This window comes from Acinonyx jubatus, chromosome B2, assembly GCF_027475565.1.
Source record: "Acinonyx jubatus isolate Ajub_Pintada_27869175 chromosome B2, VMU_Ajub_asm_v1.0, whole genome shotgun sequence".
In the NCBI taxonomy this organism is placed as follows: Eukaryota; Metazoa; Chordata; class Mammalia; order Carnivora; family Felidae; genus Acinonyx; species Acinonyx jubatus.
The window spans coordinates 17,128,032-17,142,584 of NC_069385.1; the positions used below are offsets into that span (position 1 = coordinate 17,128,032).

Sequence of the window (14,553 nt, forward strand, 5' to 3'; positions counted from 1 at the left end):
TCCTAAATATTTTCTATATTTTTCCTAAAAGTTTTATAAATTTATGTTTTACATTTAAACTCATGATCTGTTGTGAGTTGATTTTTGTGTAAAGCTTGGGTTGAGGTTCACTTATTATACATGTGCAATTTCTCCAGCACCATTTGTTGGAAAGGCTATATTTTACTGAATTGCTTTTATACCTTTTTTTAAAAAATGAGTTGGGCATATTTGTGTGCCTTTAGTTATGGGTTCTCTGTTGTGTTTCACTGATACATGTATCTGCCTCTCAACCAGTACTACCCAGTCTTGGTTACTAGAGCTGTCTAATAAGTCTTCAAATTGGGTAGACTGATTCATCCCATTTCATTCTTTCTTTTCAAAATTGTTTTAGCTATTCTCGTTCCTTTCTTTTTCCGTATAAATTTTAGAATCTTTTTTTTTTTAATTTTATTTTTTATTTTTAAAAATTTACATCCAAATTAGTTAGCATATAGTGAAACACTGATTTCAGGAGTGGATTCCTTAGTGCCCCTGACCCATTTAGCCCATCCCCCCTCCTACAATCCCTCCTGTAACCCTCAGTTTGTTCTCCATATTTATGAGTCTCTTCTGTTTTGTCCCCCTCCCTGTTTTTATATTATTTTTGTTTCCCTTCCCTTATGTTCATCTGTTTTGTCTCTTAAAGTCCTCATATGAATGAAGTCATATGATTTTTGTCTTTCTCTGACAATTTCACTTAGCATAATACCCTCCAGTTCCATCCACGTAGTTGCAAATGGCAAGATTTCCTTCTTTTTGATTGCCGAGTAATACTCCATTGTGTATATATATATGTACCACATCTTCTTTATCCATTCATCCTTCGATGGATATGTGGGCTCTTTCCATACTTGGCTGTTGTTGATAGTGCTGCTATAAACATGGGGGTGCATGTGTCCCTTTGAAACAACACACCTGTATCCCGTGGATAAATGCCTAGTAGTGCACTTGCTGGGTCGTAGGGTAGTTTTATTAGTTTTTTGAGGAACCTCCATACTGTTTTCCAGAGTAGCTGCACCAGCTTGCATTCCCATAGAATCAGCTTTTCTACATCTACAAAGAATCTTGCTGAGGTTTTGATTCATGAGGTTTTGAATCATGTTAAATCTGTATATCAGTTTGTGGAAAGTTGACCTCCTTATTATATCAAGTCTTCCAGTCCATGAACATGTTATTTATCTACTTTTATTTAGAGTTTTTATTTCTTTCATCAGCATTGTATAGTTTTCAGAATACAAGTCTTGCAGATGTCCTGTTAGATTTTACATTTGTTTCACTTTTTTTAAGTGATTGTAAGTGGTATTGTATTTCTAATTTCAGTGTCTACCTATTCATTGCTAGTACTGTATATGGAAACAGAATTGACTTTCCAAAAAATATATATATTTTAATGGTGGTTTTAATATAATGTAACATAGGGGTGCCTGGGTGGCTCAGTTGGTTCATCATTTGTGGGTTCAAGCCCCCCATCAGGCTCTGTGCTGACAGCTCAGAGTCTGGAATCCACTTCAGATTCTGTGTCTCCCTCTCTTTCTGCCCCTCCCCTGCTTACACTCTGTGTGTGTGTGTGTGTGTGTGTGTGTGTGTGTGTGTGTGTCTCAAAAATAAATCTAAACATTTAAAAAATTTTTTTAAAAATATGAAGTAACATAAAATTTACCATTTTAGGATATATGTACACACACACGCACACACACACATATATACATATATATACACACACACATATATATATATATATATATTTTTTTTTTTTTTTTTGAGAGAGAGAGAGAGCTGGGGAGGAGCAGAGGGAGAGAATCTTAAGCAGCCTCCACACTTAGCATGGAGCCTGACATGGGGCTCAATCTCACAACCCTGAGATCATGACCTGAGCCAAAATCAAGAGGCGGACCCTTAACTGACTAAGCCACCCAGGCTCCCCCCATGTTAACCATTTTTAAGTGTGCAGTTTAGTGAAGTACATTTATGTTTTTGTACCATCACCACCATCCATCACGGAACATTTTCAATTTTGCAAAACTGAAACTCTACCCATTAAATAAATAAATAAATAGCTCCCTGAAAAGGAAAACCCTGTCTTCTGCCTACTCCCTGCTCACAGAACACTTCTGAATTCCAAGTGTGTAGGGTTCCCCACACCAACCAACTTGCCAACACCAGCTGCATATCCTACAACTTAAGTTTGACACTTCTCTACCTGGAGTTAGCATCAGATCTCACAGGTGAGGGCTCAGTCCCACAAGATTGCTTCCACATCAGTACCACTTGCAAGTCAGGATGTCACCTGTGTTTCTGATCAACTGGTATAAATCAGAGGCTACCATGACTCCCTCCTTGGTTCAGTAATTTGCTAGAGCAGCTAACTGAACTCAGGAATAACAGTTTATACCGGGCTACCAGTTTATTACAAAGGATACAACTCAGGTACAGCCAGATGGAAGAGTAGCATAGGGCAAGGTATATTATATGGGAGCTTCTGTGCCTTCTCCAGGCATGCCACGTTTCTAGCACCTTCACGTGTTCACAAACTGGAAGGTCTCCGAACCACATCCTTTTGGGTTATTATGGAGACTTCATTATGTGGTCCTGATTGATTAAATCATTGGCTATCGGTGATTAATTGAACCTTCAGCCCCCTCCCCTTGCCAGAGGTTGGTGGGGTGGGGCTGAAGTTCCAACACTTTAATCACCTGTTTGGTTCCCTTGGCAACAGCCCTATCCTGCGGTTATCTAGAGGCTTTCCAAAACTTAAGGTGTTAGCATAAGCGCAGGCATGGTGCAAAGGGGCCTGTTAAGAATAACAAAGGACACCTCTTCATCTTTACTGCTCTGGAGCAATTTTAGGAGCTGGGAACAAAAACTAAATATTATAGCAAAAGATCTTCCCATAGTTCTTATCACTTAAGAAACTACAAGCGTTGTAGGAACTGTGTGCCAGGAATGGGAGTTAGACTGAATATATACTTAATACAAATCATAGTATCACACTCCCTATTCCTCCCTTCCTCAGCCCCTGGCAACCATTATTTTACTTTCTGTCTCTATGAATTTGATTGCTTTAAGTACCTCATATGAATGGAATTGTACAGTATTTGCCTTTTCTGTTAGCTTATTCTGCTTAGTATAAGGTCTGTCAGAATTTCACCAACTCCATTGGTGTTTATCCAATCATCCATCAATGGACACTGGGTTGCTTCCACCTTTTAGCTATTGTGAATAATGCTTCCATGTCATTGGTGTATAAAAATCTCTTTGAGACCCTGTTTTCAAGTCTTTTGGAGATATATGGATATATATATATCCATCTAGAAGTGGAATTGAGTCATGTATAATTCTGTTTTTAATTTTTCAAGGCATCACCAAACTTCCACAGTGGTTGCACCATTTTTACATCTCCATCAATAATGCACACAGGTTCCAATTTCTCCACATTTTTGCCAACACTTGTTATTTTCTGTGTTTTTTTGCTTTTACAAATTTTTATAATAGCCATCATGATGGTATGAACTGGTATCTCATTGAGGTTTTGATTTGCATTTCTCTAGTGATGAAATTGACTTGTGATGATATTTGTCTTGTGTCCTGCCACCTTGCTGAAGTCATTTATTAATTTTAGGAGAATTTTTGTAGCGTCCTTACCATTTTCTGAGTAGACATCATGTCATTTGCAAATAGAACATTTTTGTTTCTTTCTTTTGGATTTAGATGCTTTTATTCCTTTTCTTGCTCTGTTACTTTGGCTGAAACTTTTAGCGCTGTGTTGAATAAGTGTGATGAAAGTGGACATTCTATCTTGTTTTCAGTTTTAGGGGGAAGCCATTCAGTGTTTCTTTATTAAATAAAACATTAATGCCAGGTTTGTTGTGTATGCTCCTTACCATGTCGAAGAAGTCCCTCTTTAATCCTGTTTTTCTGAGAGTTTTTATTCTAGATGGATGTTGAGTTATGCCAGATGCTTTTTTAGCATCTATTGTATGATGCTATAGTTTTCCTTCTTTAGTGTGTTAATATATAGATTACGTGTGTGTGTGTGTGTGTGTGTGTGTGTGTGTGTGTGTATTATGCATTGAACTAGCCTTGCATCTCTGGAATAAACATCAGTTGGTTATAGTATACAATTCTTTTTTCTTGCTGGATTCCTCCTTTTTTTTAAATTTTTTTAATGTGTTTATTTATTTTTGAGACAGAGAGAGACAGAGCATGAGCAGGGGAGGGGCAGAGAGAGAGGGAGACACAGAATCCAAAGCAGGCTCCAGGCTCTGAGCTGTCAGCACAGGGCCTGACGTGGGGCTCAAAGTCACAAACCGCGAGATCATGACTGAGCTGAAGTCAGATGCTTAACCGACTGAGCCACCCAGGCGCCCTTATTTTTTTTTTTAATTTAATTTTTTTAGTAATCTTTATGCCCAGTGTGGGGCTTAAACTCACAACCCTGAGATCAAGGGTTGCATGCTCTTCTGACCAAACCAGCCAGGTGCCCCGACCTTCTCCTCTTTTAAATGCACAATACCTTCCTTGAATTTTTTATGTTAGTATCAGATATTGAATATGTATATTGTGAGACATACTTTTTTTACCATCTAGTGTAAGACTTTTGAATATTATAAATATTGGCTAAGTGGATACATTAATACTTTTAGATCCCACCACTAAGAAATCATGTTACGGGCTAACCAATGTTAATGAGACAGGATAGGAATTCTGGTACAAGGCCAAGTAAATATTTACCATAGTTCAGAGCCTTGTACGTTTTCTTGCCTTATATAAAATTCATGAGTATCTCTAATTTTTTACAGCACCTCGTAGGACAAAGAGAATACCCATCCATTAGTGAAGAAGTTAGGTTCAGACCACTTTGCCATGTCCTAACAGCACATGTTGGACACAGCTCAGTTTCTCAGACTTTGGAGGCAGAGTAGACATTTCACTGTCATTCCTCTTTCACCTTGATTTTCCCACTATTCTTTTATCACAGAAACTGCCAGAAACGCACCTTCACAAAAATGTGGCATTATTGAAAGGAATGTAGTAGTTTTAATGTAGAAACAGAACTACCTGGAACTGGTAGTTCACCCAGTGTTCAACAGATTCTGCTGTGTTTCCCTCAAAAATGTAAAATATCCTGCAGTGCTCTGTGAGTTTGCCATTGTGCCCTGCAGTACTTTCGTACATGGCTTACGAGCTGTGACCCTAAGGACTGGGGGCACAGAGCACAGGAGGGGATCCCACCTAGGGATGGAGGTGTCTCTTGGAGTGGGGTGGGAACTGTGGAAAGGGAGGTTTTAGGAGCATTGGTGGGGGCCAAGTAGGTGGTTAAGAGTGAGCTGTAATCTTAGCTACAGAAACCGTCTGCCTTTAACCTTATGTCCCCTAAAGCTTTGAGATAAATGTCACACATATCTGATATTCCTTAGTAACCACAGTTCATCTCAGTATTGATTTCTTGATTCTTGCCAGTTCGTATACATAATATTTTTGTTTCACTTGAGCACTTTTGTCATACTTTTTATGTAAAAGTAAAAGTTGAATATGAAACTCTGATAACTCTGATGTTGGTGTAGAAGGATGACTTAATAGTCTTTGATTCTCTCCTTATTACTTGTACTATTATATTGGCTCTTTAAAAAAATATCACTGGAGTCCAGTCTTTGTGTCTGACTCACAGAAACAATATAATTGTTGAGGCAATCAGAAGCTCCTGTTTTTTTTTTTCTCCCAATGTAGAACAAATCACCTGCTGCAGTTACAGAACCAGAGACAAGTAAATTTGATAGTACTGGATATGATAAGGACTTAGTAGAAGCTTTGGAAAGAGATATAATTTCTCAGAATCCCAATGTTCGATGGTAAGTTATATCACAACAAGATAATGGGATAATGCTTTTAGGAAAAGAAAACAGAACCAGTGTGGGCACGCGCTGAAGATTAGTCCTTGGGGATGGACCCAGAGTACATGTAGTGTGAACCCAACACTTGGTTCAGGCTGTATCAAGTGTCTGTCTGAAACGATTTGATTTGATTTGATTATAACAAATGATAAGTAAGTTTATATTAAATAAGAAAATCTTCCGTACAGAACGGGAAGAAGATCACAGAAATTTCCATCTTCTTTTTGGGACATCCTCCAATGGTGAAATGGCAATGACTCTTATTACATGTCTGTTGCTTGTTTTGGTTTTTACATAAGCTCTGTGCCCAAGTAGGGCTTGAACTTAACGACCCCGAGATCAAGAGTCTCGTGTTCTACGGACTGAGCCTTCCAGGAGCCCCATGTTGCTTGTTACCTATAGGTTTATCCCATGGGTGTTTCTTTTATTTTCTCTGATTTCTAGTAATGGCTCTGAACTTGTTTAATATTACATTGAATCAAAGAAATATCATTGTTGCACTGAGTTCTAAAAGCTCCCTTAATGATTTTTAGGGATGGCTTTGGGGATGTTTTCCAAATGTTTTTTGGTATTTGAGATTTGTACAGTGAGCATTTATTTTCATGGAAATGCCACATGTAGCAGCAGTAGAGTTTTCTAGTGGTTGGAGATGACTTCGTGGCGGTCTGTCTGATACTCTTTATCTCTGGGGTCTACCTCTCAGGAGGGTTGGAGGCAAAGCGGCAATATTGCAGCCTAGCTCTGCTCTATGCCCTTTTCATTCTTTATGTTTGCTTGTTTGTTTTTAACGGGCTCATTGTTTCTAAGTCACGGAGTTTATGGAATGAGCATCACAAGAGCAGGAATGTAAAATGAGACACCTGATCTAAGATCTAAGTGGGCCCACAGACCTGTGTTCTGCTTTACCGGGTGGACAGTCTTTCCTGCCAGGAACTCGAGAGTGAGCTTGTGCTTCACGTCCGCCGGTCGGTGTGGCGGGCCTCGTCGTGGTGTGCTGCGGGAGGGCGGGCACTGTGTGGGCGCTGTGAGCCCGTGTGCCTCCAGCAGCTCTCGGGGACGACTACGTAGAGCTAAATGTGGAACATAAGAGCTTGTTGATAAAATCTCTTCTCTTTCAGGGACGATATTGCTGATTTAGTGGAAGCTAAAAAGTTGCTCAAGGAAGCCGTGGTGTTACCCATGTGGATGCCAGAATTCTTTAAGGGTATCAGGAGACCATGGAAAGTAAGTTTGTTATTGTTATGGCACTGACAGCGTGAAGGGCGTGTATTGCTGTGGAAAACTCGTATTTATCTTATTCAGGGAAGTGAGGGGAGAAAGAATAGGTAAGAAAAGCTTTCAGTTAGAAGGTATGTCATTCAGAATTTTGTTTAGACCAAAGCTCTTGCGAGGTTCCCAGAATAAGAAATAGGTACAGTGTGACCTTTGGAAAGTTGATTTCGAGTGAGCGTGTATTAGCCTATTAACAAGTTGCCTAATGCAGAAACGCTGTTTTATGTAAGATGCTACACTTGTATCCTCTACTTCTGGCGTTTGTCTTTAAGAGATGGAGACATCTGTATCGAGTAGGTGCTTTTTTTAAAAAGTCATGCGCTCTCTGAAAAGACAGTGAAAAAACCTTTCTTGGATATGGAAAATGTGCTGATGGCTAACTGCACTTATGAAGAATTCTTGAAATATGAAATGATAAGCAAGCTACAAAGTTCTAGACCTACTTTGAGTACAGCTGTGTAACAAAAAAACTAATTTGTTCAACCAAAAGACTAGGAGGAAATATGTCCAAATAATATTGGTATTTATGTTAGAGTGTGATTATTATAGTATCAATAATATTGATTATATTTTTCTCATTTCTGAGTTCCAGATTTTTACTAATGTAGTTACCTTTTATAATGAGAAAAGTAAATTTGTGCTAAAGTATCCTTTTGTTTATGTTTTATTTGTCTTAATATGTATTAGTTGCAAATTCGTAGTAATGGAATTCTTATGAATTAGAACAGTGGCAGGTAAATCTCTCACTTATGTTCTTGTCTCCGCAACAGGGAGTGTTGATGGTTGGGCCACCCGGCACAGGAAAGACCCTCCTTGCTAAAGCAGTAGCTACGGAATGCAAGACAACATTCTTCAATGTGTCCTCATCCACTCTGACTTCCAAGTACAGAGGAGAGTCCGAGAAGCTTGTCCGTCTTCTGTTCGAAATGGTGAACGTTTGAGCCAACTCTAAAGATTCTTTACCTCTAAAAGGGGAGAAAGTGAGTCGTAACTATCTCCAGTGTGTAGAACAGTGAGGCAAGGTGATGTGCCCAGAGTGGGATTCCCGTGCCTTCGAAGCTAGAATCCTTTAATCACATGAGTAAATCGACTTTTTCCATGTCTCCTTTCCTCTAGAGGAAGAGCCATCTCTGATGGCTTATGGGCATGCTCACATTATGGGATCTGCATTACTAACCTGCTATAAGAGTTTGAAATTACTCTGTTTTCTAAATCAGTAGGCTTAGGTATAATATGGTAAATGCACTGTCATAACAGTAATGCAGAATGGTGAAAATCAAGTAGTTATGGAACTTAGATCACCTCCAGTCTATTAACTAGATAGTAAATACCTTGCGTTTAATGCCCCAGTCTTTGGATTGTTACTTCTTTGCTTGTTACTTTGAGTTTCTTTTTTCCTTCTTCCACCCCCACTAATCTGAATATCAGAAGGAATATAATTCAACAAATTCTAGTAGAGTGTTTAGATTGAATTCAACAGCTTTTTAGACTTCAGACTCTAAGCTTCACTGATGATTTCAGTCTTGCCTCATTTAAGAAATTGTGTAGTTTAGGGGTGCCTGGCTGGCTCAGTTGGTTAAGTGTCCAACTTCGGCTCAGGGCATGATCTCGCAGTTCGTGAGTTTGAGCCCCGTGTTGGGCTCTGTGTTGACAGCTCAGAGCCTAGAGCCTGATTCGGATTCTGTGTCTCCCTCTCTCTCCACCCCACCCCTGCTTGTGCTCTTTCTGTCTGTCTCTCTCTCTCTCTCTCTCAAAAATAACGTTAAAAAAAAATCATGTAGTTACATGTATTAGAACAAAGTTACACTTATTATAGAGAATGGCTGGCATTCTTAACTCTAAAGACTCCATCATGGATGAAGTCTTAGATGGCTATGTTAATGACGCTAGATCTTACTTCCTTAGGCTCAGAATAAAAACAAGCAAACGAAAACCCTTATATAATTTCAGGTTATCCATGTCTTTTTTAAAAAAATGTTTTTAATGTTTATTTTTGAGAGAGCGAGTGAGCACGAGCAGGGGAGGGGTAGGGAGGGGGGACACACAGAATCTGAAGCAGGCCCCAGGTTCCAAGCTGTCAGCACAGAGCCCGATGCGGGGCTTGAACTCATGGACCACGAGATCATGACCTGGGCCAAAGTCAGATACTCAACCAGCTGAGCCACCCAGGTGCCCCAGGTTATCCATTTTCTGTAAAGTCTTCTGTTTCAATTCCTATTTTGTCCTTCAGGTTCGATAACTTATAAGGCAGGATGCAAATTCTAACAGGTTCTTCTTAATAGCTTATCAATAATTTATGCCACTAGAGGAATCTAGTGGAGAACCTCTTAGATCATTTATTTGCTTCAGGGGAAAGAAAATTCTACTGTCAGGATTCCAGAATAACTAGGCTTTTTAAAAATGTAAGCTAAGTAGAGTGAATGGCTAAGTGGGGCGTCTTTAGAGCCAGGTGGCCTGGGTTCAGACCCCTCCTCTCTCGCTTTCCGAGCTGGTAACTGTGGGCAGAGTCCTTTCCTGATCCTCAGTTGCTTTATAAAAAGAGGACCATTCGACAGGAGTTACTTCTGTGAAACAAGCTAATGCATATAAATTGTCTAATACAGAGCCTGACTCACAAGGGCAAATAGAAATTAGCTGTTCTGTTTAAGAATTATTTGATATATTTTCTAATGGAGGGTTTATATTTGAGAAAACTGACCATTTTCTTCTGTGTGGAAGCCTGTTTCAAAGTATTAATTTACATTATTTTTTATAGTGAGGTTTATGAAGGTGTATCAAACAGCTTATTTTTTACTGGCTTCCCTGGTGTTTACCATCTCTAAATAAATGCCTGCTTATCTGGAATGTGCTGCTTTGAGTTGCCTGCTTAGGTAGGGGCTTAATCACAAGCCAGTGCCTACAGTTTGGAGCTTCTGCCTTTGCGACTTTTGGTTAGAGCTCAGATTTAAAACTAGCTTAGTTGTTTTGTTTGTTGTTTTTTTTTTTTTCTGTTCACCATATGGGCTCTCTTATGGAGTAAAGTGATACTGCCTCTCATATCTTGTTTTGACTGCTCTATAGAGGACTTGCCTCTCCCTGAGGGCCCACCCCTGTCCCCCAGAAATCTCTCAAAGCAAACATGCCTCAAGGCTTGTATTTTAAATAATGCCACATAAATATAAGCGTATACAGGAGTTTTCTCACGACATGGTAACAAACACATACAAAAACTTAATGGTATAATTTTTGTTGCATTGTCAAGAACTTTCATTTTCAAGTGTCAGAAACTTACTCGAATGAGTTTAAAAGAATAATATACTGGGTCATGTAACTAGGAATTTTTGGAGGTTATGTTTTAGATTTTTAGACCTACCAAGATCTAGCAATTCAGATGTTTTTGGGATGTCTCTCTGACCTTTGCCTCTATTTTCCTGTGGGTTGGCTTTGATTTGGGGCAGTCCTCAGTGGTGGTGAAGATAGCTCTCAGAGCCTTAAGCCTTGTGTTTATTGTCTTTAAGGTAATCCCAGAGGAATTAGCCCTCGTCTCTCAGTTCTTCCAGCAGAATTCCAGGGATTAATGTTTGGCCTGTTTTGAGTCACATGCCCGTGCTTCAATCCATCATTTTGGTTAGAGAATTGGGAGCGATCTGATTGGCCAGGCCTGAATGATGCCCCTGTAACTTCAAAAGAGTTGGCCTCTCTTGAAGTAGTGGAACAAGAATGTGAAAGGATGGTTAATGAATGAAAAGGTGGACTTCTATTACCAGAAGGGTTGCTGTGCAGGCCAAAACATTTGAATCTTTCTGTAATATTTTCCATGTCATCCAAAGCCAATTTACATGTGCCTTGTAGCCTCTGCTTTAAGTCAGACCATTCTGCAGACCCTGAATAGTTGGGAAGAATCTACTAGGTTTTTTCTTCGTATGGCAACAAGTAGGTTGAAATTTAATTTTTGTTAGTGTAGGCTCTGTTGACAGGTGGTTTCTTGATAGAATTTCAATTGAGATTATTTTTTGGATGCTTTTTTTTTTTCTTGTTTTCTCCTCTATTTTTTTTTCCTATTATTTGAAAAGAGTACAAAAATTTTTGTATGTACTACCTAAAATCAAATCAGGACACCTTATTAAAAATTATCCAGGGTGCCTGGGTGGCTCAGTCAGTGGAGCGTCTGACTCTTGATTTCGACTCAGGTCATGATCCCTGAGTTCCTGATTTGAGCCCCACATCAGGCTCTGTGCTGACAGCGTGGGGCCTGCTCGGAATTCTCTCTCCCTCTGCCTCTGCCCTTCCCCCACTCTTATTCTCTCTCCCTCTCTCTCAAAATAAATAAACTTAAAAAAAAATTAGATTATCCCTGTGGAGGGAACTGATGACTTAGAATTCAGATTTTCAACTAAAAGAGAAAATGAGATTTAAAAATGTAAGGATTTTCCAGGTGGACAGACTAAAACTGAATCCATACTTTGGAGGCACAGTGCTTCCAAAACAGTGAATTGCCTCTTAGAGCATGCTAGATTATAACTCATGGTCCAAGAGAATTGTAGACCCAGTATAATTGCGTGTTCAAGTCCATAATGTTCACTTGCCATCGCAGACTTTTATTTTTGGAAAAACCTTTGAAAAGTGCTGTTGGTTCACTAAGCCGTGTTTTGAGAAATCTTTGCCATCATTTAGCTTCAAACCCTCCTGTGCATTGATTCTGTAAGTTTGGATACTTCATTTAAAAATGATTAGTAATGAACTTCTTTAGTTACTGTAATAAGTGTATTGTCAAATGAAAAACGGCAATTTAATGAGGATTTCTTAGAGGGAATCTATATGATTTTATTTAAGGTAATGGTTGTCTGTAACCAGTTTTTTCTAGAACTTGAGAACACTTACAAATATCTGTAAATGTTTTCCGGCCATTGTCGCCCTTATTGTTGCAGCATACAAGGTAATTCTGTATGTGTATCACTCGTGAGTAAACATATATTGCCAGCTCAAGTACTTAGTGTCACGAAAAAAGCCATGTAAGATTCAAGTGTATGGTAAGCTTATGTTAGACGCGCTCTCTTAGCTGTTCCAGGTTATCCTCTCCCCCCAGAATTAGGACGAGACAGATGCGTTGTGGCTCTTCTCCTGATTGCTCTGGGGTATTTTTAAATGAAATAAAAACCTGGTGTTACATGGTTTCTTCATTTAGGCTCGATTTTACTCCCCGGCTACCATATTTATCGATGAGATCGATTCCATTTGTAGTCGCAGAGGGACTTCAGAAGAGCACGAGGCAAGCAGGAGGGTGAAAGCAGAGCTGCTGGTTCAGATGGATGGTATGTGTGCGTCTGCGCACGGACTGAGCTCTACTCCTGGTGCTAAGCCACACGCTCTAGACGACCGGAGGGGGCTGGCAGTAGGTCCTGGAGGTTGACGGTATACTGGGTACACTGACTGTGGGGACATGCGAGAAATAACGGCGATTCACAGAGCCTCGTGGGATATGCTCGGATTTCTTATTGTTAGCAATGAAATTGAAATAAATGCAAATAACTTTGCCTCAGGGATACGGATGCTTTGAAAAATTGTAGAAATTGGTATACAGTTAAGCTGAGCTGGTCTTTTGATTAAATCTATTTTGAGGTGGTTTTTTTTTCTTTTTTTGCACACTAAAACTTAGTTTTCTTGGGCCCCAAATTCATCTATGTACCAGTTAGCTTAAGAAGTCGTAGGGAGGCTTAACAATTATACTACCTTGTAATTTAGTACCAAATATGAGATGATCTTTAAGTAGTTGAGCTTTAGTTTGTATACTGACTTAGTGTCTTTTTACATTCTCCTCACCCTTTTTCGTAGGTGTTGGGGGTGCTTCTGAAAATGATGACCCTTCCAAGATGGTTATGGTTCTGGCAGCTACTAACTTTCCCTGGGATATTGATGAGGCATTAAGACGACGTCTTGAGAAAAGAATCTATATTCCATTACCATCAGGTATCTTCATTTGAATATTGTCAGAAAGCTCATGTTAACTGTTAGGTAGTTTTGCTTAGAGATTTTAAAATCTGGTATTAATTGACTTTCCTTTAAGGAGACACTTGTAGGATGTCTTTGCTTGTATTAATTGGTTTGGCTCTATCTAGAACCTGAAAGCCTCGATGCCAGGAAATTTTAAATAGCGAGGAGTGTCTCTTAAATTTTTAAGCAAATGAGCTCTAAGAATTGGAAAACCAACTTCTTATACAAAGTAGACTTGATTATGTTTATGTTGAAGGCTTAACATTTAAAAATTTGTTTCCATCATTAGCAAAAGGCAGGGAGGAGCTGTTACGAATAAGTCTACGTGAGCTGGAATTGGCTGATGATGTTGACCTTGCAAGTATAGCAGAAAATATGGAAGGTTATTCGGGTGCGGACATTACCAACGTGTGCAGGTATGAATTATTTTCAAAGCATAGGTTTTTGTGGGTATTAACTTCTGTTAGGAAGCTTTTACGCCGAATTAATAAGACAGGTGAAGAATAAAGACCTATATTACGGTTTCTAGTCAGAGACACAAGTTTTGGTATTAAGTTCGTGGTAAGGTGCTGGTAAGAATTTGAGTGGTTTGCATGTCATTGAACAAGTGTGGTGCATTTGAAAACGACAAGTTTGAGAATTTGGTATTAGAACAACTGGTGTAATATAGAAAATCAGTAATTCTCGGATTAAAAAAATGTTGCTGTGCCTTTTGCATATACTTTTTTGTAAGAAATAGAACTGTGGAACTGATTGGGCATACTCAAGGAGAGTACGATCTCACTGTTTCAGGGCAAGTGTCCCGAATATGATAGGAACAGCAGTGAAAAAGAAACAAATCTCTAATCCAGTTGATTCAAGTAGGTTTTGTCCTGATCTAAGTATTAGTTCATATGTTTATCAGCAAGGTACTCATTGTAAAGTAAGCTCCCCACGCAGGTTGTCGTGAGGATTAGTGAAAACTAATGTGTGTCTGTGAAGCAGCTGTGTTTTATTTTACAGTGTACTTAAAAGGAAAAAATAAATATCTATATATACTTGTTTTTAATGTTTATTAAGGTTATTTACTTTTGAGAGAGAGAGCGTGTGAGAGGTCGGTAGGGGAGGGGCAGAGAGAGAGGAAGACGGAATCCCCAGCAGGCCCCTTGGCATAAATGGTGGCTGTTATCCAAGGTGAAACTTGGTGAAAGCAGAGGTCCTTAAATCTGAAGTTTCTTCTTTAAAAACAAAACCATAAAAGCCCCCAAAACAAACAAAACTAATACAGAAAGGAAAAGAGAAACACCTTGATTTGATCATTTAGTTTTTCTTACACAGGTAGAAAATATTTTTCAGCTAACAGGTTCTCTCTTCTCTGATGTTTATTTTATCGGCCACTTAGAAAGAAATTCAGTTGCTA

At 39.1% G+C, this 14,553-nt stretch overlaps 1 protein-coding gene across 1 annotated transcript in view; it reads left to right on the forward strand.

Annotated features, from left to right (window-relative positions):
- The window catches only part of KATNA1 (katanin catalytic subunit A1), a 42,403-nt gene that overhangs the window by 26,100 nt on the left and 1,750 nt on the right, over nt 1-14,553 (forward strand). The window contains exons 5-10 of the mRNA XM_027056653.2: nt 5,749-5,870; nt 7,031-7,136; nt 7,955-8,113; nt 12,349-12,475; nt 12,996-13,130; nt 13,444-13,570. Of these exons, the coding sequence (XP_026912454.1) occupies nt 5,749-5,870; nt 7,031-7,136; nt 7,955-8,113; nt 12,349-12,475; nt 12,996-13,130; nt 13,444-13,570 (776 nt within the window). The remainder of the gene's footprint in view (nt 1-5,748; nt 5,871-7,030; nt 7,137-7,954; nt 8,114-12,348; nt 12,476-12,995; nt 13,131-13,443; nt 13,571-14,553) is intronic.